We start from the raw sequence: 26,288 nt of genomic DNA, 5'->3' as shown, positions 1-26,288 counted from the left end.
AAGGAGAGATGTCCCCATCCCGCAACCTCAGCTGCCAGTGTCAGGGGGACCCTGGGGCTCAGGGGTCCTCACTCTTCAGGCCCGGGGCAGCCAAATTTTCATCTAATGTGGCTTTTTGCCCAGCCCAGGCCTCTCCAGCCAAAAGGAGGGTCGGGGAGAGGGGTAACACATGCACCACGCTGTCCTTGCCTACACAGGCAGTCCCTGTGTCTTTATGGGGGGGGGCGGGGGGGGAAGAGCCACCAGCCAGGCAGGCAGGGCCCACGGGGCTGTGACAGCCCTTGGAGATGCTCAAAACTAATCAGGACAACACCCTGAGCAACCTGGTGTGAACATGAAGGTGGCCTGGAAGAGACCAGAAGATGCCTGGGGGCCATCCTCCAGCCCAAAGTAGTCCTTTCCTCCCCTCGCTCTCCTGCGCTCAGCAGCAGAGCCCCAGAGGCTGCAGCTCTCCGCCGGCCGGAGGCAGGGCTGGCTGGTCCGTAGGGTCTTGAGGCCTCTGTTTTTCCTGTACAGGTTGGTGACAAACTGCCACGGTTCATCACAGAGGCCACACTCCATGCCCTTGGCTCTGGGGGCTGTCAGGGCACGCCCTAGGGTGTCCCTGCTGGCCCTGGGTCTGGGTTGGAAGGGCTTCCCGAGAGGACGCTGCACCATTAGCTGTCCCTCCCCTGCCCCAGGGAACACACCTTGCTGGTGGAGGGCCCTGAGCAGCTCTTCAGCCTCTCTCACAAGCAGCAGCACACCAAGGCATCGTCCCGTAAGGGGGGACAACCCCTCCCAAAGAGGCTGCTGCCCACAGCCCTCACTCCCTCGAACAGCACTACCTTTATAACCTGAGCCCCAAGACCCAGTGGCACCACTCAAAACCAGCCCATGACTGCTGCTCAGTTCTCTGTGCCGTTTTCCTAACAACCCAGACAGTGATTACTACTTGCTTCCTGCCCCCCCCCCCCCCCCCCAGCCTCCTCTTTCCCCCCCACTCTGTATTTTTTTTTCCTTCACCCTCCAGAAAGCCATTTTGACATGATAGCACCCTGGCTGTTCTGTCCACAGGACAGATGGCTGACAACACAGAAAGAACAGGGAGAAGATGGTATTAGCTGCAGGAAATCCACCCCTCTGCCCCCAAGGCACTCGGGACCACCCAGGTCAGTCTTTCTGCTCGGTGGGATGGCGGGTGAGTGAAGTCAGGTAAGAGAAGGGCGGCAATTCCACCTTCCCCAGAAAGCAAAACATCCCTTTTCCCAAGTGAACTCTGCACAGATACGACAGGACAAATCACGATGTATATGCATATGTATCATCTTTAACATACGTACATTCATGCGGATCCAGACATTACTCACGGACACAAGGAACGTTTGGGATCCACTGCTGTCTTCTTGGGGAAATGGTGACTGCAAAGATGCCTGTGCTGCCAGGGCTGGGGGGACAGGGGACAGAAGAGCCACCTGATGCACAGGCAAACACCTAATGTGACCTCTATCAATCCAAAGAGGTGTTTTCTGCCTGCGCTGGACCTCGGATGCTCAGCCTGTGGGAACTGATGTGCATTGCAAGAGGTTGCTCAAGCAGCGATAGAGAGATATCCTTGTGGGTTTCTTCAGTTTTCCCTGGCCACCCTGGGTGCTTGGGCTGAGGTCTCCCACAGCTGCAAATACTTACGTGGGAATTCCTCCTCACTAAGACCAAAGACTCAACCCATGGCATGCGACACAGCCTACCCCACAGGCAGCAGCAGGAAGACAGAACGAGGCAACAGGCATGCCTAACCAAACGGGATAAAAAGCAGGAGCCTTTACACACCGTTTCCTTTGGTTTTGTCTGAAGTCCCAAAATCAGACTTGGACCTTGTGCTGATGTTGTGTGGTGCCTATTGAAATGCCTCCAGTCTCTTCCGAATTTGGCACGTACAAGGCTGTGTTGGCGCTCGTGGACAACACAAACACCCACATAACCGTGCCCTGACATGGTCTGCACAGCAAAGCAGACAGGTAGACCTGTCTGAGGACACAGTTTCTCTACAAAACGTTTGCCGAAGGGATGAGAGGTTTTAGTTCCAGGGCTGTCTGGGTTGCCTTGTGTACACAAGTCACTTGCAGTACGTCTGTCCCCTATTGCACAGGAACACTCCCCTTTTGCACCCCATGCAGAAAAGGAAGTGGTTAAGAGCCTGTGGGTGGGGGAAGTGTGCGTGAACTGCATGAAGAGCAGCTCCCACGCTTCCTCCTTGTCCAGACTCTTCAGAGTATAAACACAGGGTGGCCCCAGAAACACAGGTATAATGGGCTCTGCCGGCTACTCTGGGACCCCCGTCTTAAAGCACACAGCATGTTTTCAAGTGGGTTAGATATGCATTGGCCAGCACCAGTTTTCAGAGAAATTTTGGGCAGCTTCTGTTGACTCCTGTGGCTTTTTTATGGCACGATTCTACTTGGCATTCTGGCAGCACCTCTTGCTGAGGACTCCTACGAGCTCAGTATGCGGCAATTCTCTTGATGCACTTGAGAGGGGCAAGGTATCAACAGACTGCCCGTTTGGCAGAGGGGAGCATGAAGCCCCAGGAAACTCACTGATAGTTATGCTGTCGCAGAGCTAGCCTCATCAAAGCTGAGGCTGGGAATGGGCAGCCCAAGCCCTGCTCCTGCGCGCCTGTTCTCAGCTACCAGCATCAATCAACCTTGTGACTCTACAGGCCCATTCCCAACCTTGTATCCCTGCTAGGAATCTTTTGGGATCTGCTTTTAACCCTCAAAGAGGGTTGGAGGGTTGAGGTCTACTCCAACCCTCAAAAACAAGAGATGGATTTTAAGATTTTGCCTAATGACTCCCTACCCTGCTTTCAGTTGGATCCATTCTGCTTCCGTAGAAATTCTTCAGTCCCTTCCTCCTTCCCTCCCTCCGAGACAGGGCTGCTCTTCCTAAAGCACCAAGATTCCTGCAGACCACCACCACTCCGCTGGCAAAAGTGCTGGGCTTTCAGTATTTATTTCTCATATTTAATCAGTGCTCAATATTTCAATAGGATGGCATGCAGTTCAAGCATTCTTTTAAGAGGAGGGCCGTGTGATTTCACGTGGTGATACCTGAATTGCTACAATAGACTAAGAGCATCCACCTAACTCTAGAGGGCACAGTACCCAATTGTCATCTCTGACATAACTACTGTATTGCAACCGGACAGCGACAGGAGGCACTAGCCACAGCTAGTCTATAGACGTTGCTTCAGAAACCACAAGGATATGCAGGCTCTGTGTATGCACAAACACGGTGTCACTGCACCCCGTAATACCTGAACCCAGAGGAAAACCTCTTCTGCAGTGGTTCTGTCTGGGCTTAGAGTGTCATGTTGAAATTCATGTGCCTTGAGCTGCTAAAGCTCTTCCCTTCTGGGCAGCGGAGTATGCGCTCACCCAAAATCCATTCCCTTTTGGCAAAAAGGAAGAAGGCCTCAAGCTGTAGGAATTAACATCTCTCTTCCATATATGGTTTGGCTGACTCCAGGGTTGGCCAGTTTCCAGTCACGATCCCACTGTATTGCATAAATACCTATAGATTGGAGACGGCAGTGAGTGGAAGCTCCCCATACATCAAAGTCATTCTGGCACCGACCTCAAGACTTCCATGAAACAGTGCCACAAGGTTCAAAATCGTCCTGGGAGGACTCACGGCTGTGCTGCAGATCCTGCCTTGGAATGCACAATGAACGGACCAAAAAACAAGGTAAGAACATAGACTGGGTATGTTTAGCAGGCATGAAAAAGGTCTAGAAGCTCATCTTCTGCATTAGGAGAGTTTGTGTCATCAGCGAGGTGGCCAACTGGACCTCAGTGTTACCACTGCGCTTGCCACCCTCAGAAGCCTAGCTGCTTCTGGTTTTGTTGCTGGGGCTCTTTCCCAGGCCCATAAGAATATTCAGAATTGGAATGGTAGCTCTGTCAATAATCAGACCACAGAGGTGAAGCAAAATCTGACCAAAAATTCAGACTGGAGAAGACAACAGTGAAACGTTAAGAGACTTTAAAAACTATCACTTGCATGAGATATACATTAAAAAAAAAAACAAAAACACAACCAAACAAAAAAACCCACAACACTGTAAGGACAAGCAACTTCTTTTTCTGGAAGAGGAGGTTCTTCCATATTCCACACCAGGGATCTCACTGCGTCAACCTTCTAGGCAAGACAATCACAGAACGAGTAGTATGCGCAAATCCTTCCAAAGGACAACGCGCTTCCTAGCACGACTGTCCCTGCAAGATCCTTACGCTTGGCCTCAACTACCAATGTGTCCCTGTGCCTTTGGGCCAGAATGGGCAGGCAGGCAACGGAAAGATGCTATAGCACCATTTACAAAGTTCAATGCAGTTTTCAATGCATTAAGCCAAAGGATTGTCACCAAACTTGCCTTCCAGGCAAGTTTTGCAAAGAGGGTAAAGCTACACTGCAGCTGCTTCTGTCCTCATGATGCCTTTTGCACTCACTCCTTGCCTGAACTGTAGATCTTCTGAACTGTGGCACGTGTGAGCTCCAAATCTTCCGGGTAGCGAATTTCTAACTCGGCATTTGCTAGGTAGTGAATGCCGGTAAACTCCGAAAAATAGCGGCCAATGTCAGGGTGAGGGATCTCCCGAGGCTCAGCGTTATATTCCAGGTTCTCTGTTAGGAAAGGAAAGAATCAGTTATCACCACATGAAATGGCCCGCTACAAGGCAATAAATCCTGTGCCTCTCTCAAGTCTTGTTTCTGTCTCTAGAAATACCACCTCCTGATGCTTTAAAGAAAAAAAACCCTAATCCAGGAAAATATGCACAGAGTATGCCAGTACGATTGCTCACAGAGCCTCATCTCCTAAGAGATGCTGACCCCATTTCCTAGCGGTGTGAAAACTGTTTTATGCCTGGGATCACATTGTCTGACATTAGTTTAGAGTAGCAGGATGTTGACCTGCTCCCCTTCTGTGGTCACAGGTCTTGGTTGTAAGCGCACGGAGGAGCTGCAGCACTGAGCTCTGATCGCTCAAGTCCCATGGCAGATCAGTTTCTAAGAGAGATCCTTCTCAAATGCTCCAAGGTGGAGCAGACTGCACAAGGCTGTCCTCGCAGAGGAGCCAAGTGCTTTCTTGCTCTAAGTCACCAGCCTGTGTTTCAACAATGTCAAGTCACAGCCTGGTTTTCAAGGATGTCTCACACAGCAAAATTAACTTATCTAAATCCAAACTTCCCAAAATTAAGAGGAAGTCCTCAAGAAGAGCACGCTGATTCTTTCCCAGAGCACCCCATTTCCTCCTTTGTACTAAAAGATAACCTGATTAAGCACAACAGTTAAACAACACAGAAGCACTGGCATTAAAATGCAAAGGTGACCCAAGCTGAGGGCCCCTTTGCTCCCGCAGTATTTGTATAAAGCAGTGTGACTGGGGGCAGCCCAGCAGTAAATCACATGCACAGGTGCCCTGCAGCAGTCCCCAAATGATGTCATTTTTTCCAGCACAGTGCCAGATATACAGGTAGAAACAAAAGCCGCCTAAGTCCCAAAGTCTGACTTATCTGCAAGGCAGGGCGGGAACAAGATGGGATGCAGAGAACATCGTTCAGGAATAATTCAGCTGTCTCCAAAACTATTCAGTTCACTACAGAGAGCACATACAAGTCATTAATCCATACATGCTCTTTGAAGCTACCGTATGTCAGTGTGTGCAGCTGAAAGCACAAGAGCATTCTACACCTCAGTGGGCTGGTGCAGTCCTACAGGCTTGCAAAGTACCTTTTCTGTATACTGCACCACTGCGGAAAACAATTTACACTCCAATATGCTCTGCAGAAGCATGGCTGAGCAGCGAGCTGTGTACAAAGGGAAAAACACGGTGATGAAACAGAAGCTGGCAGGGAGGAAGAGATTGACACAAGAAGTTTGGCACTAGGTGGGGAGCCTGAGAAACATGCTGACTAGAAGTTTTTTGAACTACAGATATCTGGCCTGTGCTGCCACAAAGCAAACGAAAGAAAGACAAGAGCGGACACGTAGATACCAACCTCACCTTATGAAACAGGTGTTTCGGAATTAGCTACAGCTCAACCTACAAATTTACAGGAAGGACTCAAACTGAGGTACAATTACCCATAATAAGCTTGGGTGTTATTTCTGAGCTGGTTAGATAAAACTCTGCATGCAGATTTGTTTAAGATTCTTCCAATAAAAAACTATAATCCCCTCCCCAAAGTCAGGTCAGTAAGTTATGAAATACTCCCTTCCCAAATGATCTGAGGATGTATTTTAGAGGGGATACTCAATAGTCAGGCAGCAAGATTTCAGCAAGCAAGGACAAACCCTTCAATTTTCCCTAGCAATATCAAAACACTTGGATGCCACAGAGATGACAGTATCGACTTACAGCTTGGCTAAAATACTCTGTGCTCTGGAACCAGCCAGCATCATACTTGTTTATAAACAATTAGACAAAAGATGTAAGAGATGACTCAGCCCCAGAAGCACTGTGGACAATCATCTGATTAGTTTTCCCCGAGATGCCTATTTTAATATTAACTCATGGCACACAAGAATTTTTGTTTTTTAAGACTCTTGAGAGGCCAAGTACTGCCTAACATGAGCCATAAGGCTGAGCTGCAATATTCCTGGTCCTCACTTCATCTTTTTGGACTACTGAATATAAAGTAACCCTCAGGACAGTGAGAAACACCTGCACTTTAAACCTACAAGGGTAGGAGTGTCCCCTCCTGTAAAACCACCTCTTGCTCACATGTACGGGACCAGAACATGCCAGGGAGCACCCCCTAGTGAAAGGGCTGAACTGCATTTTGTTCAGCATTTCCCCTCCAGCAGCTTCCACATCTTGTCTTAGCAAAATACAATCAGGCTGTGCAGCTGCCCTGCCAGCTGGATGGGATGCCTCCGTATCACCGGGAGAAGAACAAACATGAGGCAAAGGAACACTCTGTTTACAATGTACAGAGTTACAGACATATATGTACAGGGCTTTTTTCCCCTTTTGAACATTTCAGGTCAACGTTTCTTGTATCCTAACCTCATATTCTGACCATCAGACAAGAATTTCCTCTCTTATGGTATGTCGCATGAAGAATGGGTGATAGAGATTTCACAAATGCAAGGAGGTTTAGAAGAGACATTGATTTTTGTCCCACTCTTATCAGAGGTGGCACTAAAAGCCATGCTACCCGTGTTCTCTGGGATCTTGGCACATACGGTCTCTTGACGAAAGCTGCTCAGAACCATGCCCTGACAAGCAAAGTCTGTGTGCTCTCTCACTACATCCTATTTCGAGGTCCTGCCCAAAGCACAGCTATAATTTCAAAGAACGAGAGCTGCTGACAGAACTTCAGACTTCAGTAAAAGCTGAATTACCTCTTCTAAAAGCAACCATCATGCTTTACCCCACAAAACCAATCATGTCCAAAACACATTTCAAAGGCAAAAGGAGATTACAGCAGAGTGGTCCTTAACGTTCTTTCGTAACAGTACTGATTTCATGGAGAGCAAACAATGCAGGCCATGAATTCAAGATCATTTTCCTTCCTACCTCAACCTTAACAGTTTATGTTTCCTACTTAAAAGAGTTAATCACTTAAGCATCCCTTTCTCCTAATGTACTTCTAAACAGACAGGAAACACAGGAGACTCCTGCTCACCTTGAGCAGCATATCTGCAAGAGCCGTCTTCCACTAGCACATTGTAGAAAGGCTGGTGGGGGCCATGTGGAAGGCTGTGGACATTCATATTCCGGATCCATTCATGCCCCATCATGCAAGCAGGATCCCAGCCATAAATCACGCAGTTATAGCCATATCTAATTAAAAAAATTGCACACCAAAGACTGTGAAAACTCCAGAACCAGCTCTTTTTCGTCAAGACTAATACAGCACAAACAGGATAGGAGCCTCCTGTGAGTTGACACAAGGAGGAGAGGACAAGAGGGGGAAAAAAAAAAATCAATTAAAAAAGATTGTGTGTGTACGTGTGTGTGTTTTGAAGTGGGGGGAAATGACGAGGAGTGACTGGATAAATAGACAGGAACAAACAGCTGAGGACAAAGGAAAACCAAATGTGAGCAAGAAATGAAAATGGGAAAGAGACTGGAAGTCAGCAACTGGGAGAACAGGAAACAAGAAATAGGGAGAGAATCAACCATCCTACTGTGTGGTGCAATTACTTCTGTGCCCACTACACAGATGTGGTAATCCCAATACTGAACTCCCAGAAACAAAGCCATCATTATTTTCAGATTATTTGTGCAATTAATCGCAAGGTATTATAACTGTCACTGTTGACGCCCTTAAAATATGCTCCAGATGTCTTGTTGAGTTGGAGGAGTGGCCGAAGCAACACAGTGCTAGCATGTCATTCTGGCAGAGCAGTACAGACAGGAACACAAAGCCTCTGTGCAATGCAGGAAGAGGGGATAATAATAGCACAGGGAAAGATTCATAAGCTGTCTTAGGAATCTTACAATCTTTTTTGAAGTCGATTCTGTTCCGTGGTCCCTCATTAACTGATTATTGATGTTTCTTCGAGAGCTCTAGGCTGTGGAAATTTTAGCTGTCTGATATATGATGACTCAGAGAAGTCACCTCACAAACTTCTCTCTGCAAACAAACAGCAGTGAATACACTCGCTCTCTCAAAGGACAGACAGAGCTGCTCCAATTTTTCTACAAGGTACATGGCACAGATGCACGCGCCTGGCATTTTCCATTCCAGGTACCTCCTTGGCAGATAAAACCACGTCTCATTACTGTCAGAACAAACACTTCTGCGCTCGTTGTTACAATACAGCCTGCTAATGTGGGGAAGGTTTTGAAGAGCTCACCTCTTGTGTTTCATAATCAGCCCGATGGAAAAGCAGACCTCTTTGTGCTTCTCATCTGAACGGTGCTTCACCTCAGGTCCCACCTCCTCCTTCCGGCGCTCAATATGCTCTAGGGTATGTTGAACTAAGTACCCGACGGCCCCATGCTGGGATGGGTCCAAAGCCTGAATATGCTGCAAGATGTCCAGAACCTTCAGCAATCAAAACAAAAAGACAGATTCAGAACAATTCTCTACAGCAGTCCAACACTTACAAATACATATAGCTATATTTCTCAAGTTAGCTGGGTCTCAGTGCCCAGGCCTAAAGGTCCGCCACATGAGTTTTCCACACAGGACTGAGAACCTTTGCTCTAGCTACACACTCACAAGGAGTTCTTCACACTTGCTTAGTCTGCAGAAATTGCAAAAAGTCCTCTCCTTTTCTATTTGTAAAGCTCCTTCCTTCCAAGGAAGGGCATGCTGAGCACAGTAACTCCTTAAAACTAAGTCATACAAGCTAATCGCATCACATTTTGCGACCACAGGGCATTGACGAGACCGTTTCAAGGTTTCTGAAATGTTAAGAGAATACTGTTGCTAGTCTCCCAGACTGCTGCTGTGAAGTGATTCCAGATGACTTCTACTGTACTTGAGAACAAACATTTTAGTTTAAAAGAGTTCCTCAGCATGTCTGTGGGAGCCCGGCAGAGGAAAAATAGGGCAGCACAGAAGGAAATGCAAATAACCTCTATGATGCTGTACCATGTAATAGTGAACAAGAGACAGAACCTCCTTGTCTCAGGATGACTAAAGAACACTAACTTTAAAAGTGCTCTCAAAGCAGCAAACCCTGTAGATCCAGAATATCAGCCTACCAACACCCTCTGGCACACTACCAGAGCATCTGCTGCAAAGTTTGTTAGAGGCAGGCAATGCAAGTTTTAGTCTCTCCCCCCCTCCTTGCTCTTAACAAAACTGTTGTCTAAACAGGTTGGGAAAAGACAGATACATCCACCCCAACATCAAATACCTCAAGTGCTGCCACAGTTCCAAAATCTGACACACAGTTCCAAAATCTGACACCTGGCAAAAGGACTGTCTCCTTGATCACACACTGGAAGCTTTGGTCACTCTAAGAATGCCAGAGCAGCAGAAGAGGAATAGAAATCTCAGCCTATTGAGCATGAATATCAGCCAAGAGGTGAAGAAAATAAATTCAGAAAAAGAACAGGTGAGTAATTAGGTATGAGAAGAAGAAACACAGCTCAGGCTTCTTGGCCACCTTAATTCTCAGGCTGCCATCTTAAGAAGGACGTGAAAATCCTAAAGAATCCTACAGAAAGGGGAAGGCCTAGCACAGCGACCATAGCTGCCAGAGATTCTTGGCAATTTCATTTACTGTTATTTGCAAACATTTAGGACAACATTCTGTGTAGCTCTGCTTGACTTTTAAGATTTTGTACCACTTCCCATAAATCTGGCAGACCTCTATTAAACCTGGTATCTTCTGTTCTGTCAAACATAGAGCATTCTCTCTGGCTAGCTACAATCCTACCCGATAGCCTGGAATGACTGGATGCATATGAGGATGCAATACTGAAAAGTCTAAATTTGCACATTTTCATTGCATCTGGCAATGTAGTGCAGAGAAACTACATGTGAAACTCAGCCATGGGGTTGTATTATTTGTTCTGAGGGGCAGCAAAATGCAAGTATGTAAAGCCTTGGTGCTTTACAAACACATTGCTGAGTGCCAGAAAGGGGAGGGAAGATCTTTCAGTGTTTCACTTAGCTGTCCCCTATTTACATATGGTTGCCATTTCAGCTCAGCGAGTCCCCCCCATACACAATTTCTTAGTTTGCACTGTTTTTTTCTGTGGTGACCCTAAAACTTGCTGCCATAAGAAAGGAATGGCAAGCTTAGCACAGTTTGTTCTTCAGAAGGAAGGCAGCTTCTCCAGCAGTCCTATGCTTCAGTTAATTTGGTGGAAAGAGCTTTGTTTTCTGCTCAGCCGTCCAGTCAATACTTCTGCCCCCTCACCCAAACCTCACATTTGGAAATGGCACAGGCGTTGCCCAAGCGTGTGAGCTTTACTGAAGTAGTACAGGAAATTTTGACTAGGGAACACCTCTTCGCTGTAGTGACACACTAAAGAAATAATACTTTTTTGAGTTACATGCTTCTTCCCTGTGCCTTCCCCTGATTCAGTGAAAGACATGGATGGTCTAGACAACTTAGACAACTTGTAAGTCTCGGCACCTTCTCGGCACATTCACAAGATAGCAGGACTCAAGTTGCTACGCTAAAGGCGATATTAAAAAAGAATCCCAAGGACAGGAATATTAAGTTGCTTTTTCACAAGAGCCACTGATTGTGTGGCTAAGGTTTCAGAGAACAGCTTTGGTCGTATTTATAAAAGATAACTTCCTAGAAGTTTTCTGATAAGGTAATTGCTCCTTTTACATGAGTCCAGCAAGAGTTTTACCACAACTACCACAATCTAGGCATAAACCAAACAGAACGCTCTTGTAACTTACAGCTAGAAGTCCACAGTACTGGTTGCAAGATAAGCTGTCAGACTTGGGCAGTAAGTCATAAATTATGACTCAGACTCGAGGCTGCTCACAAGTCTTCTCTAGGGCAAGCAAGCAAGAATCCTCCTCTTTTCCCTGCTTCATATAGTAGAAATTGATTCTCTGAAATGTGATAACTCGTTCAATTGCGTTTATTACAGAAACAACTTGTGGCAGACTGTAATGCAAGCTGATGTAGTCCAGAAATCAATAGACTAGTGTTAATAGCGCTTAGCCTATCAGAAAACATACGACCGAGTGGCGAGGTACCTTTTCTGGCCAGATTCCCAGGTGGAAGTATAACCTAGCCTGGAGCATTAGATGCTGCACATTGTCCGGATACATGGCCAGGTATAGATCCAACGAGTCTCTCAAGAGTTGGTAAGACTGATCAGTGCTTTCTCTGCCAGCAAAAAAGAAACTCAATTGTAAGGCTAGCTCTTCAACCCCTATCCCCAGTACTCCGATGTACAGGGATAGTCACCAAAAATGATGCTACAGGTACAGGCATGCTCATTCAATAAGAGTGCCTCCGGCACTGACTGTCGCTCATGACATCCAACAGCCTGCTCAGAAGGAAAAACGCTACACAACTGATGATTGGACTCTACCCTCCCACTTCACTGGTATTCTACTTGGTCAAATAATCCTACATCGAGAATTCACTCTCCAAGTCATTTCCTTTTGTAATCTGCTTTTGTTCCCCCAGCTTAATTACACCTAAAGCAATCCTTTCACTATGTGATTTCTGTCTATGGCTACTTGGGAAAGTGATTATCAGGGGCATTTGAAAATAAAACCAGATCTTCTACAAACCAACAGTACCTTTGAAACTGCTCATTTGAGCATGTGGGTTGTGCTTACCAGATCATAACGAAGGTCTCTGCTCTTAAGGGAATGGTGGACAGTCCCTATCAGCTTTTCACAAAGAAAAAATCATCTGTCCATTTTCTTGAGGGGAACTAGTTTTATTAAATATTCTTGTTTCCACACAACACTGCTGCAGGTGATTAAAAGCAACCAGACAATGCAATGTGACATACAGAATTTTCAAGATCCCCTGGGGTGACTGACATCTTTTCAAAGCACTCACTCAAATACTGTGAAAAAGCAGTATTGGATATGCATACAGTATACTCTGGGCCCTTTTTTCCACAGGCCTTATAGGCCAGATGATCCTCAACTCACCGCTTGCCAAGGTTTAAGAGATTTCCCACCATACGCTGCAGGACCTCTTTTGAAGTCACCACTCCATAGAACTCCTCTGTCACGTGGTGGCCAATAAGGTATTCGCACTCCTTCACCGTCAGCTGCTTCCCCTTCCCAAAGGCGTCAATGTAGGTGTAGTCAAAAATATCTGTGCTTCTAATGAAACAACAAGGAAACTAAGTTGTGATGATGGGTCTCATGGTAAAGCAAGATTACCTATTTCTGTTCTTCCCTCAGCACTTTCAAGCTTGTTTTTAAAAGAAGTGTCATTCATACCTCAGCTCCCTCCTAAAAAGAGATTACCTGTTACCTTCTCTCTCCTCCTAGCTTCTTCTTCAGATAAACATATATGGGAGAAGACAGAGAAACTAAGGGGACATTTTTACTCTATCATGCCAGCTCTTTCCTTCAGATATTTTCAGGTTTGCTGTATCTATTGCTAGATTATATTATGGCACTGCACTGGAAAGTGTAACAGAGCCCACGCATGTGGCATCCGAAGCCTAGTGCTAAAAGGGGTATATACAGACAAAACCATTGCTCTGAATTGGACTGCTGATGTCATTCACAAAATACAGATTTCTGTAAATTGATCACGATCTGGTCAAAGATATATCCTACACTGACTCGGAGAATTAAATGAGTGTGCAGAACAACAGCAAAGGTCTCTAGCAACGGTTCTGTATGAAAGGTTACGTGAAATCAGCACGTTTTTTCTTCTTTTCAGTTTTTCATAATTTTCTTAAATAAGAGAAACATTACCTCACGGTGACTATTATTTCACATTCAGGAAATCTGTTACCATTCATCAACAGCAGAGCTGAACTCTGGGAAAACTTGTTTAGAGATCTGATCTTTTCCTCCATATAGGTTGTAATTACGGATGAAAAATAATTAAACATTTTGGCACAGGTCTGGAGCTGTAAATGCTTTCTGGCTTTTATTACTGTGGACGCAACTTCAAAATTCAGCAGATCGCTTACCCTTCTTTTCCTTGACACCACCGCAGCAGAAAATGGCTAGGGAAGTTGACTGGTTCAAGCTTGACTCCTAGCTGCCTGGCAATTGTTAAATAAAGCACAGACAAACTGATGGGAATTCCTGTCCTGCGGATCAAAACCTGGGGGATAAAAGTGTGACAAAAACATGTGGGATACTAAGAAAACACAAAACCCCAAGGTTTGATTTCACAAATGAAAATACACCAACTTGACAGAATATGCATTACAAGATTACATCATATTGACTTTACAGCAAGTTGTTATTCAGAAAGAATTATTTGTCTGACTACATTCAGACAAATAAACACCACAAATAGAATGTCTCAAGCCTTGCGGCCTCCTAGTTTTTGCCTAACATACACGTACCTGGTGAATGTATGAATTCAGGGAGTTATAGTAATCCAGCTCGTTTCCTTTGTATTTTAACTGCTCATAGAGGACACAATTCATAGCATCAAGTACCTGCCGCTGAAGCTCCACTTCTGGAATCAGGACCTCTCCTAAAAACACAGGCAATGAAATAAAGACTGAGAAAACAAGTGTACTTAACACCTTTATGTAATGAACCTTATACCAAAACTCTTCAAATGGACTAAGAACACAAGAGATTCATCTCAATTCAGATAGTCAAGAGACTGGCTAGAGTTGACCATGGCAGTGGCCTAGCGCTCTGCTCATAATGTGGCCTGGCTCAGCAGATTGCCCTGCACCTCAGCTGTGCAACAGTGATGCCTCGCTTCCTTCTGCAGCTGGAGGACTGGATCCTAACCAACCTGTGCCAGCACAGCACTGCAGCTGGACGTGTCACACTGCCCAGGCACGGGAAGTGTGGTTTCACTGCTTGAAAGTCCCAGCTTGGCCACTCCAGATATACAGATGCAGGCAGACCACTCATTCTCTCTTTGAAAGACAGCAAACCTTAGACAGCGCTTATAAAAAACAAGGAGCAAGATGCTGCCTGACTTCTGGAAATGTTAAAGCACGTACCTTTTCTATTGCTGCTGACTTTCTGAGACTTGCAGAGGAAAAGAGGTTGATCCCCTGTCCCACAGCTCTGCTACAGATATCAGGACTTAAGACTTCAGGAACAAATGGGAAAAAAAAAAAAAAAAGAAGAATTCCCCTCCCAGTTCTTTTTGCGTAGACAGTATCAGATGGACTGACAACCCTGGGCTATTGAGTCCCTGTAGCTGAACAAACAGCTGTTTCCTGAATGATGGTTTAAGCAAATGTCAGAATATGCTTGCCAGGGGATAAAGAACAACAGCTCTTTAAGCTATGATAATTCAAGAGCTGTTTCACCTTGTCTGCCTGTATCTAGGCTTGCAGAAATGCTCTGCAGCAAAGCATATGTTTCTGTACAGTACCTGCCTTGGAAGCCAAGCTGGGGTGCCTTGGATTTTTCGTCCGCAGGACTTTGCGCACTTTATCTGTGATATCATCCACCTGTGCCTGGACACTTTTTAAGCAGATGTCTGACAGTGGGTTACAGTATTGATCAATTAAAACAGCACCTGGAAAAAATAAACTATATAAGAAACAGGACTTCAGTTTTTTCTTTGCTTAGTTTTACCTACTCCAAATTCCAGGCATGCAGCAAGCAATTGCAGTAGAACACAAGAGCTTTCCTTTTAAAATTTGCAGTCATATATATTGATTTATCACATAAAATGCAAAGAATAAGCTGACATGATAAATACCAATTAAGTTCAGTATTCCCCTCTCCACCATCTTGAAAGGGAAAGCAATAGATTTGTACACTGAGCAGGTATGCTGCTAGACCAGGCTTAACCAGCCAACTCTCCAGTCACATTGCATCTCCTGGCATCATCCCAAACAATGTTTTTTATTCAGAGCCTGAAACAATCTCAGCTTCACTTCTGCTTTAGTTCTGATTTCTTCCTGCCACATCCTCCATAGCTATCATTCTTGCTCATCGTTCCCTCTTCTGCTACATTCATTTTTCTCTTCCATGCCTGCTCTCCATCTTCATGTCAGAAACCCACTATAACAGAACAGATTTTCATTTGCCTTCTGTTCAAGCCTCTTCTGTCAAACTTCTGCAGGAAAAACACCAGCCCTTTCTCAGAATCTTCTCCTTGTCATCTTGTCACCACTGCTCTTTCGAAAGCCTCCATATTGTTCAACCTTTACAATCAACTGTATTCACCTGCAAGAATTTTGCATGGATCGTAACTCTTCCAGCTTCCTACATTGCTTCATTAGCACATCCATGACAGGCCTGTATTCAAGGATTTCAGCAGGGCCCCAAGCCATGTCTTCTTTCCCCTCCCCCCCAAAGTGCTCCCCATGCTGACCAGGTGAAACTTCACAACAGACCACCTGTTGGTGCTCTAATAGTACATGCATGGCAGACAAATGCATATATTTGTGACCCACATGATTAAGTCACATAATTAACTGTCTCTGTTGTTTCCAGAAAAAGCCACTTTTCGCCTTCCCTTCTTGCCCTAACACAGTCCCTTCTTCAAAGCCTATTGCCACTAACAAGAACCAGCTTTGGTGTTAGAGACTCTTTTGTATGACATTTTTGAGGTATATACCAAGAGTAAGAGAATCTTCTACAGATACTGGCAGCTTTCAATCCATTCGGAAGACTATCTTCTCCATAGGAAGCCTGAAGAAGAGAATAATCCATCAGACTGAGGACGTGAATTGCAGAAAGAAAAGCCTTTTCTTTCTTCATATCAGGTGTAAGCGCCCTCCTTATGACTGGACTTCTATCCATTCCCCAGCTCTACACTGCACAGCTCCAACGGTCCAGCAGTCAGACAGCTCTCGAGAGAAAGCCACAGCACACAGGCTATGAGCTGCAACAATTCCCCCTGCCTGCAGCTTGTTCCTTGCCCTTATCCAAGAAGCTCTTGGGAAAGGAGATAGCAGGGAGCTGACTCGAAATCAGATCAGTTGGTCTGTTAGGCCGCATTCAGCCCTTGGGCCACAGTTAAAACGCTTCTGCAATGTCAGCCAATTAGGATGCTGAGCTACTGCTGATTTCCTCAATACATTGTTCAAGCTTCAAATCCATGTGTTTTAACATTTTCTCCATTGCTTTTCAGCTCATCTGTCCATGGGCAATTATTCAAGCATACAGCACTGACAGAAGCTAATGTAATCCTGACTTTCTGATGCAACACTATGCAACTACTGCAAGATTTTAAGGATTTCAGGTACATCAAAAATCCAAACTTAATTCTGAGTTGTTGTCCAAGGGCTAGCTGAAATATAAGCAAGAAAGGCTTTTTCCAAGTAAAACAACAATGATGGAAAGCTGTCATTAGGTGCTCCACATGGGATTTCCGCCGAAGACTTACCCTCCAAAAATGACTGCCGATCAGTCGGGCGTTGAAGATACTCCTTCAGATTTTTTAATATATTCTGCTGCCGTAGGAAGTATAGAATTTTCTTTGCATAGTACTTCCAGGTGAGACCTTTCCTGCACATTTAAATACAAAAAGTAGTATTGCCCTAAACAAGCACTTTAAGGGTGAACATTTGATTTAACTTTTCCAGTGAATACAGGTTTACAATTTAGACTATTGCTTTTCTAAACAAGTCTGACAACACCACTATCACCAAAGAGTCAACCAAAAAGGTCAATGTTAAGAGGAAATTCGTCATCAAAAAACCACAACATAAGACACTTGCAAAGCATTGCTCCTATCATCTCCGATTTTTATCCTATCACCAACATATAATTTTGAGAAGATACAGTATCATGGGAAACAACACAGATCCTAATTAAAGTAGCTCAGGAATATCCAATTACAATCCTGTATTTTATTTGTAAAACATTACCCTCTGTCTGACTGGATTCCTCCAGAATCAAACTTAAAGTATCCTCTCACCATTAAAAAGAAATTGATGAGGGACACAAATGTAGGTCCAATAGTATTCAGAAGAAAAAAAAAAATTCCCTGTTGCTCTGAAAAGGCAGGAACAGATCAACAATTGGTCTGTAGATCACACAATCCAAAACCTTACAGCTTTTATAGTAAAGCCCCTTCACTTTCTAAATTAACAAGCGAAGGCAGAGCGCCCAAGAAGCAGCAATAGAGAGCTGGTTACTATCCAGGTCAGGTTTAAAGAGGTCACCTGAAATACGACAGACCAGCTCAGAGGCATTCAAATCACATGCATCTAAGCAAGCCCTGGCCTTTAGCAATGGGTTACCCAGTGCCTCACTGAGCACTTTTACACCAAATAGTTAGGAATGGCACAAAGCCCTGGCCCCAAAAAAACCCAAAGGGAGAATTCTACTGATTCCCAGGCTCTGCCTTTGCCATGTGCTTAAAACAAGTCCAGTTTCCTTCTTCAGAAAAACACCTCTTTCCCTGCTTACATTTCCTCTCCTCCAGATTGCAGGTCAAATCAGCCTTCTCCATCCTACTGGAGAGGAGAACAATCAAACCTCATAACACTTTATCCTCTTCCAATAAATTGGGATGCTCAGTAGGGACAACTGCTTTATTGGGATATCTTCCAGGGAAATAATTTAGCCTAATGCTCCTGAATGGCAATGACTACAGCTTAATCAGGGTGTAATTAGCATCAATCCTGCTTTATGGGGAGGCATTTGGCCAGTGCAAAGGCTCAAAAGCTTTCTAACCAGTTGTCAAATGAGAGATGTTTAGTCTCAGTTCAAATAGAGGAGGTAATAAAACGGATGTGAAAAAGCAAAAATGAGATGATTGCCATTCCAGTTATATTTTTTCAAGCTCTACTAACAGTCCCTTTAATCAAGGCTATTAGACTCCATTAAGAGCAATCTATCGCTGGTTCACATGACAGCAAAATCAGCATGGTTTACACGCCACCAGCAGAAAAACCTTCAAGTAAAGCAGTGACTTATTCATCTTGCCTAGTGTTAACCATGGTGAGGAGAATACCCAGGCAGATGCAAACCAGAAGTTTTATTTACCTGCTTGGCATTTCACCTGTCTGAATAATTTACAGAACTGCAAATTTTGCAGCGGCTAAATTAAACTCAGTTGCTTATCTGGGGACAGAAATTGTACCAACCTACTACAGCTAAGAAAAGCAACAAGAGAAAAACCAAAACAAAACAACCCTGTCGTTTCATGATACAGGGATTCATGGTGGCAATCCTCACTGAGTATTCCTGCTTCCCTCCGGTGCTGAAGGAACATGAGGATAGCAACTCCTTAAGCCAAAACTACTGCAGAGAAGAGGGTACATGGAACATGTCCCAAGGGATGTCATGAACTGGCAAGGAATCAAGCAACTAACAGCAACACAAAGCCAGAGGACCTCCTTCTCGTAGAATAGTTTACGTGATTTTTTCTGGGAATATTAAATTTGTTCTGAAGTTAAACACCCAGCAATATCTCCCAGCCTCGGTAAGCCTGGGGATGTTGTTTTAGGGGAGTGACAAAAGGACAGAAGCTGAGGTCAGGCATTCACCACAGTACTGTTCTCCTTTAACTGGTGAAAGGGAAAAATCTCTTCTATTTCCAACCCCTCACTCTTTCTTACCTTCCTTCCATGTTAAGGATACACATCAGCTCATCCTCAAAAAAATGACTTGGGCACCCGAGAGTCTCAATGTCACTGAATCCATCACAGGGGACCTGTCAAACCAGCCAATGAATTATGCAGAGCACAACAGATTCTTTCCAAAAGAACATAATTTCATAAGAAGTCTCAAAACCAATTTTGTTCTATTCTTTAGAGATCTTAAAAATGTCCAGGTCACCAAGTATTCATAGGTTCCACTCCATCGATTTATTACAAGGATCCGTTGAGAACCCCAGTAGCACCCTACAGCAATTTGAGCTAACTGCTACAGCATTTAGGGCTCCTACAGAGGGTGTATGGACCAGCACAAGCATACCAGATCTTATGCAGGCTGGGCCCAAGCTGAAAGTAATTTTAAGGTGGAATCAACTTTTGCCTGTGGTTGACTGAACCTCTACAAATCCTCCCTAGTGTAGCAGATTGCTCCTGGGGGAAGGAGCAGGAACCTTCATTTCAGCCCCAAACTTATGCATAAAAACCTCATCTGATTAACGATGAGCACTTAACCCAGTTACCAGCTTGTTGACAGAACCGCATTTTTTGAAACAATCACTTATGTATCTATATTCAGAAGAGTTATTTTCTTCCAGAATTCGGAATTCTTTTTTAAGCTTTGATTGAACTGTAACAAATCTTTTTGCTTTCAAGCTTTTCAGTATAGGACATGGGCTAATAGAGTAAGGAAAAAGCGATTCCTGTTATACTGTATCTTAGCAGGCACTCTGCAGGATCTAGTGGAACTGGGTTGAAAGTCTCTTCCCCTCAATTCTAAGCAGGGAATCAAGCTGCAGTTTCTAGCCCCACAGGAGACAGTCCTAATTATTAGGCCTTTGGGTATTGCTGAATGGGGTCTCAGTAGTCTTTGTATACATGATTAAAACAGTAGGGATGCAGGAGCCTCTGCCCCCAGTTAATGCCCTGACACACATTTCTCCATGGTCAAATGTCTATCTGCTGCAACTACAGGGGAACAGTTCAAAAAGAACAGCTTTGAACTGTTCTTTTTGAGCTAAGAGATACGCATCTCCAAATACCCTACTGGCTCCACGGCCACCTTCTCCAGGGGTGAAAACCCACGTGCCAACCCTTGCTTAAAATCAGGCAAGAGGATTTCAACACGGGCCTCCTGTATCTTAGGGGAATTCTCTACTGGACCACAACATATTCGCAAAGGAGCCACAAAGGGGTGGCTGTTTAGTGGCTCTTGTGTGAACTTTTTAATTAGCTGAAGTTATGGGCAGCATTTATGCCTATTTCACAGAATTTCAGGTTGACCAGAATTGTACAGCTAGCCAAAACCCACTGCCATCAACTAAGCAAACAGACAATGAAATAACTGTTGTTTCACATGTGAGTGAATCTTCTCTGAGAAACTACATTTTCACCTTTTTCACACTGAACACAAAAGCATCTTGGTGTCATGGTTGGGTAAAGAATTTAAATGACATACTTTCCAATTCACTGAACCTATTGTGCCTTGGTCCTGTTTTCAAATGACTTCTGACAACTCACAGAACATATCCTTGCACAAGGTCTGCAGTGAGATAAATTCATAGGCTGTGGTATATGCCAACAAACTATCGGTCCTTCAGAAGTTCCCAGAGCCAGGTCTGAACATGCAGCAATGAGCAAAGATCTTTTAAAACTGCAGTGGCAACAGCTGAATGTGATATGCAGAGTGCGCTTTGGACTCTACGCAGTTTGCACCTTTGGATTTTGAACTCTCTCTCCCCTTTTGGCTGGTGATCGAGCATTTTCACACAAAGTGAGGAAATACGAATTTTCTGACTGCATAGTTGAAAAGATGTGAGGAGAGAGGAAAGACAAACCAATAAAAAGTACTAAACAAGTAGCTAGGTTGTTGCACATACATAGAGAAGATGACTTACATGTTCTGAAAAGAACCTTTTGGAGAATGAAGCTACAATTCTCTGGGCTTCTAGACCAGCATTGTGCCGTGCTTTGTATTCTTCAAGCCAGCTAACACCGTCTGTGTGGCTATAGTATTTCAGCAGCGATGGCCATCTACACAACGAGACATAAGTGAACAGGTTCATTAGTATTTCAACATCACTGAGAACCTCCAGAATCATAAAATGTTTCTTACTGTAAGTGACTTGAAGAGCTGAGACACTGCCAAGACACAGTCCAAATTTAAATGTAATTATATAAATTAATCCAATGACTGACTCAAGCATCAAAGCATAAATCCAACTGATTTCATCTGTGTACTAATGCTTATTTAAAAGTAAGCTCTCCTGAAGCCTGCCAATAGGAAACCTTCGAAAGGTTCATACTCCAGGTATTTCAACATCTAAATATCCTAAACACTTTTGAGATCTCCTCTAGAGCTTTGCAAGATAAACATACATATCACATTAGAAGAGATGCAGAGTTTTATAATAAAAAAAAGTTTGCCATTCTGAAGATGTATCACATGTAAGCTAACTTGTCACCTAACAGAATGAGAATTCATTGTCCTGTGTTCTTACTACTACCTTGTAGGTCTAATTAAAATGATGCACAAAACAGAGCTCCCTCTATTGCCCTTGCTGGTGGCAACACCTACTGGAGGAAACCAAAGAATTCTGAAGTCAAATTGTGACAGCTAAATGCTTTTGTAGTTTGTTTTTAATACACGAAATAATTATTTAAAAAAAACACCCACACCTTTCTTGTAAAAGAAAGCTGTACCTGCTTTATTGAGCCTGAAAGTCCAAACACTAAAATACATTCCACAGCTTACTAAGAAGTGTTTCAAGGTTCAACTGAAAACCTAACTTCAGTAATGTTCTGGGGTCTATTAGCAGCAGCACCTTTTTTAACAAAGTGGGCATGTGCTGCCACAACGCAGCCCTGTGCAATAAAATACGTGCCAGCGCAGCAATACCCATGGCTGTTCTGAAGATACAAAGATCATTTGTGTATAAAACACGAAGAATAATCAGCGCAGATGGAAGTATTTTGGACAGCATGGGAAAGAAAGCGGAGAAAGGTCTCTTGTAATTTACAGGGGGGGTTATTTCACATTTTGAAATTCTGTTAATTATTACTAAATTATTATTATTCAGAATATATTAACATTATTAACAGAATATATTAACATAACATAACATTATTATAACAGAATATATTATTATTAAATGGTTTTTACAAAACATTTTCCTTCAACTACATGGATTGCCTTAGGTTCTTTTCAGGTTTATATATATACACACACACTTTTATATATTATATATTTTTACCTTTATAAATAGAGAGAACACCAAATGTTTAAGTCACTACTTCTGTATAAAAATTATTACCAACTGACCAAAATGCAGAGTTATGTCCGTCCACACGTGGAAGATATTTTACTACCAGTGAATAATAAAACTACACTGCAACTGCAGTTACAAAATAAAGTCAAAGACTAACCACATAACTTTGCATTACATAACAACCTCTCCCCGACAGATCCCTAGCCAGTCATCTACCGCTGAAATGCAGCCACACCATAGTAACAATTACAATCATTTATTTTAGGATGAGAAAGAATAATTTCTTGGGTTGAATTCTACTGAAAATTTTAGGAAGATAAAGTGCAATTACTCACGATGGAATCCAGCCAGGACAACCAGGTCAATGTGCAAACTCCTGCCAAAAGTTCCATTATCAAAGACAGAGGAGGACAGCAGCATGTGCTAATCACCTACCACATTAAATTGCAGCTGTTGGATCTCAACCGTTTTTAAACTTTCAGGTTCGCTTCAGAAATTAGAGCCACTGAATTGGTGAAAGTATCTGGCCAGCCATCCCAAGCCATGGCTTGGTGAATTCGGGAAGCTGTAGTTGTTCAGTAGCCTTTTTCACCCATGAAAAGAGAATGATCCTCTCATTTGAGCCATGCTAAATTTTAGAAGCCAACTGGCAATCAGAGAAAGCAATACTGCTACTTTTCCTGTGCCAAAACACAGACAAAACCAGGTAGCAGATGAGCATGCCCTATTCTAAATAGGCTGGCGGCCCCAGTGAAGGAGCGGTATTTCTAGGACTGCTGAAACCAGCATAGCTTTATTGCTCGCTAAAGTGTTAAGAGTTTCACTGAGTACAACACAGCTATGCACTGATCAGGTACCCTGTGACAGCCTTTGGGGGAAACTAAACTCACAAGCAGCAAAAGTAAATCCGAAAGATTTTGGTTTCTGTGAAAATAGCTCTCCCAAAAGCACTAAAAATAAACACCTCTCTTTGCTGTAAAGCATTAGTCCTGCAACAGGACAAGCCTTGGCAGTTGTTCTGGAAGCTGCTAGCTGCTAGTGGGGCCAGGAAGGCCGACTGACAACCCCAGTGTGCATGTGGCCCTATGTCCAACCCCAGGTTGGATCTGGGGACTGCAGGTAATCCAAGTGCCTGGCTGTGGAAGGGGCCGCAAGGACTGCTCCCCTCCGAGCTGGGGGCCGCAAGGACTGCTCCCCTCCGAGCGACAGGCTCAGCCTGGTCCCACCCCATGGGATTTAGGAGGGGAAGCAGCCTTGCAACAGTCCCTGCCATGTCTGCTCGGGAAGAACACCTACATTTCACCCGTTAGATACACAGCAGAAAGCCGCAGGGCTCATCCAACCCAAGAGGGGTTCAACATGCACCTCGTGGAGCCGGGCAGAGAAGAGAGACAAGGATCGGGTGGGGGGGTGGGGGGGGTGCACTTCCACCACCTCAGGAGCACCCAGGCCCTCCCAGGCCAAGGGGACCGAGGGCACCGTCCCCGGTGCCAGCTGAACCCCCCCGGGTGGGGCCCGGCCTGCGCTGACAAGGCCCGCCCGGCCCCGGGGCCCGCCGGGCGGCTGAGGAGACGCGCGGGCACCCCTCGCCCTCCCTCGCCCAGCCGCGTCCAGCCAGCGCAGCCCCCGGGCGGGCCGGGCCGGGCCGTGCCGTGCCGGGCGGCGGTGCCCACCTGAGGCGGAAGCGCTCCCGCCACACCTTGCCGCGGGGCTGGCACGCCTCACGCAGCCGGCGGCAGGTGCACGACACCCGCCCGATGTCGGCGGCTCCCAGCACGTCGCAGCAGAGGATCAGCTCCAGCAGCTCGCCCGGCAGGTCCGTCAGGCCCATCCCGTCGGCGTCGGCCTCCGCCGCGCCCCGCGGCCCCCCCGCCGCCGCCGCCGCCGCCGGGCCCGGGCTCTCCGCCGCCGCCATCTTGGATGTTTACCTGGGCGACCCCCGCGGGAGGGGTTAGGGAGCGTCTCCCGCTTCCGGCGCAGAGCGAAGGCGGAGGAACGGCCCGGGGAGCGTCTGCCAAGTGCCGCCGCCCCGCAAAGCGCAGAGCGGAGCGGCGCCTTCCCCCTGCCGGCGGTAGGGAGCGTCTGCCAAGTGCCGCCGCCCCGCAAAGCGCAGAGCGGAGCGCGCCGCCTCTCAAGGTCAAGGGCAGCGGCGGTGCCTAGGGAGCGTCTGCAAAGTTCCTATCCCCCGAGGAGAGGCGTCAGCCCCCGCGGTCGGTGGGGACGCGGGCCTGGGGACCCCCAGTCCCTCAAAACACCGTCTGCTGCGCCGGCAGCGCCGGGCCTCCGGTAGAGCTGGGCGGTCAGTCAGAGACCATGGCCGACCCTGCGTCCCGGGGAGGCTGCAGGGAGCCAGGTGGATGCAAGTGGTTTGTGCCCGTCTGCCCTGGGCTAACAGGGCCTGGCAGGGCAGAGCGGAAACGCTGAGTGAGGTAACCTGCCGCCATGGCTGTGGCAGCACCTGAGGTAACCCTGCCACCATGCCTGCAGCAGCACCTGAGGTAATGCTGCTGCCATGTTTGTGGTAGCACCTGAGGTAATGCTGCTGCCACGTCTGCAGTAGCACCACCGCGGGGACTGAGGTAACACCAGCATGGTGTGTGAGGTGGCACCAAGGTGTCTGCTGCTGTGTCTGGGGTAACAACATGGCGGTGTCTTGAGGCAACACCACTGCCATGTCTGAGGTAGCACGGCTGCCATGCCTCAGGTTACACCACCGCAGAGTCTGAGGTCACACCATGATGGTCTCTGAGGTCACACCACCGCAGAGTCTGAGGTCACACCATGGTGGTCTCTGAGGTCACACCACTGCCATGCCTCAGGTGACACCACCGCAGTGTCTGAGGTCACACCATGATGGTCTCTGAGGTCACACCACCGCAGTGTCTGAGGTCACACCACTGCAGTGTCTGAGGTCACACCATGATGGTCTCTGAGGTCACACCACTGCCATGCCTCAGGTAACACCACCGCAGAGTCTGAGGTCACACCGCTGCCGTGTCTGAGGTCACGCTGCTGCTGCGTCTGAGGTATAACTGCAGCAATGTCTGAGGTAGAACTACCGCCACGTGTCAGGTAACACGGCAGCCACGTTCCCCTCACGCCAGCCTGGCACTGCAGGGCTTACCAGGGCAGCAGCCCTTCACTCCGGCACATGGATGCCTTTCGTCCTCTCACCTGCTCCTTGCAGACAACTTATGATCTTTCTGTGCTGATCATATCCATGTCCTGCTGCTCTTCAGGGAGCACTTAGAAGCGATCTATTTAAATAAAGGCGGATTAGTACCCCCTTGCAACAGCACACTGCCTTCCCATGTAAAAAGCCACGTCCATACTTCTGCCTCATTCGCCTGGCCACATGCAGCCATTCTTTTTGCTCAGGTCTCTCAGGTCCTGCCTGGAGTACTGCTACCGTGTTCCTGAGGCTCCAGCATCAAAAGTTGCCCTGGATTGTGTGCAAACAGCCCTCCTTGCTTGACTGTGGCATTTTCCCAGTGGATGTGGTATAAATGATGTGAAACATGTAATGCTGTGACTCAAGCAACCTTATAAGAAAGTGTTTCTGTCTTGCAGGTAAACAGATATCGCTGATTGATGCCACCATCCTATTTACAGTGCTCCGGCATTACAGGTAGCGAACCAGAGCAAGGCCAAGATATCGGGAGAGGCCTTTCAGCATTAAAAACCCAGAGATAAGAGAAGAACGAGGTCCGCTAGATTTTAGTTCACTTTTTTATTTTGACTGTAATGCAAACAGGCATAAGTATTCCATAAAATCAGAAGATTGGAACTATACAGAAAGAGGTGCATGCTTTAGAACAATGTGGATATCTTGCAAACAGAGCCAGAGTCAGTCCAAG

General features: G+C 45.9%; 1 protein-coding gene across 3 annotated transcripts; it reads right to left on the bottom strand.

Moving 5' to 3' along the window:
• Positions 1–1,012: 1,012 nt before the first annotated feature.
• FBXO21 (F-box protein 21) lies at positions 1,013–24,352 on the bottom strand. Of its 3 annotated transcripts, none has more exons than XM_072880332.1 (12): positions 24,105–24,352; positions 21,061–21,196; positions 19,130–19,224; positions 16,948–17,069; positions 14,980–15,126; positions 13,979–14,112; positions 13,595–13,731; positions 12,591–12,767; positions 11,673–11,805; positions 8,848–9,038; positions 7,671–7,828; positions 1,013–4,662 (listed from the first exon to the last, which is right to left on the bottom strand). In XM_072880332.1, the coding sequence occupies exons 1-12, from the start codon at positions 24,344–24,346 to the stop codon at positions 4,484–4,486; spliced, it is 1,851 nt and encodes a 616-aa protein (XP_072736433.1). In that variant the 5' UTR covers positions 24,347–24,352; the 3' UTR covers positions 1,013–4,483. The 3 variants fall into 3 exon arrangements, 2 of the variants coding, with proteins under 2 accessions (XP_072736433.1, XP_072736435.1); XR_012045299.1 differs by lacking the exon at positions 1,013–4,662 and adding an exon at positions 8,489–8,624 and having other exon boundaries at positions 7,696–7,828; XM_072880334.1 differs by lacking the exon at positions 7,671–7,828 and having other exon boundaries at positions 4,500–4,662.
• Between the last annotated feature and the right edge of the window lie 1,936 nt (positions 24,353–26,288).

This window comes from Ciconia boyciana, chromosome 15, assembly GCF_034638445.1.
Source record: "Ciconia boyciana chromosome 15, ASM3463844v1, whole genome shotgun sequence".
Lineage (NCBI taxonomy): Eukaryota > Metazoa > Chordata > Aves > Ciconiiformes > Ciconiidae > Ciconia > Ciconia boyciana.
This window is presented reverse-complemented; position numbering and strand designations above follow the sequence as displayed.

Excerpts from the sequence above, each read along its gene's own strand:
- FBXO21 (XM_072880332.1), bottom strand. The coding sequence starts at position 24,346 with ATGGCGGCGGCGGAGAGCCCGGGCCCGGCGGCGGCGGCGGCGGCGGGG. Across the intron at positions 12,768-13,594 it reads TGGTGTCAAGGAAAAGAAGG|AAGCACAGATATTTTTGACT; the intron begins GTAAGCGATCTG and ends TTGTTTCATTAG. Across the intron at positions 9,039-11,672 it reads TGGGAATCTGGCCAGAAAAG|GTTCTGGACATCTTGCAGCA; the intron begins GTACCTCGCCAC and ends TGATTGCTGAAG.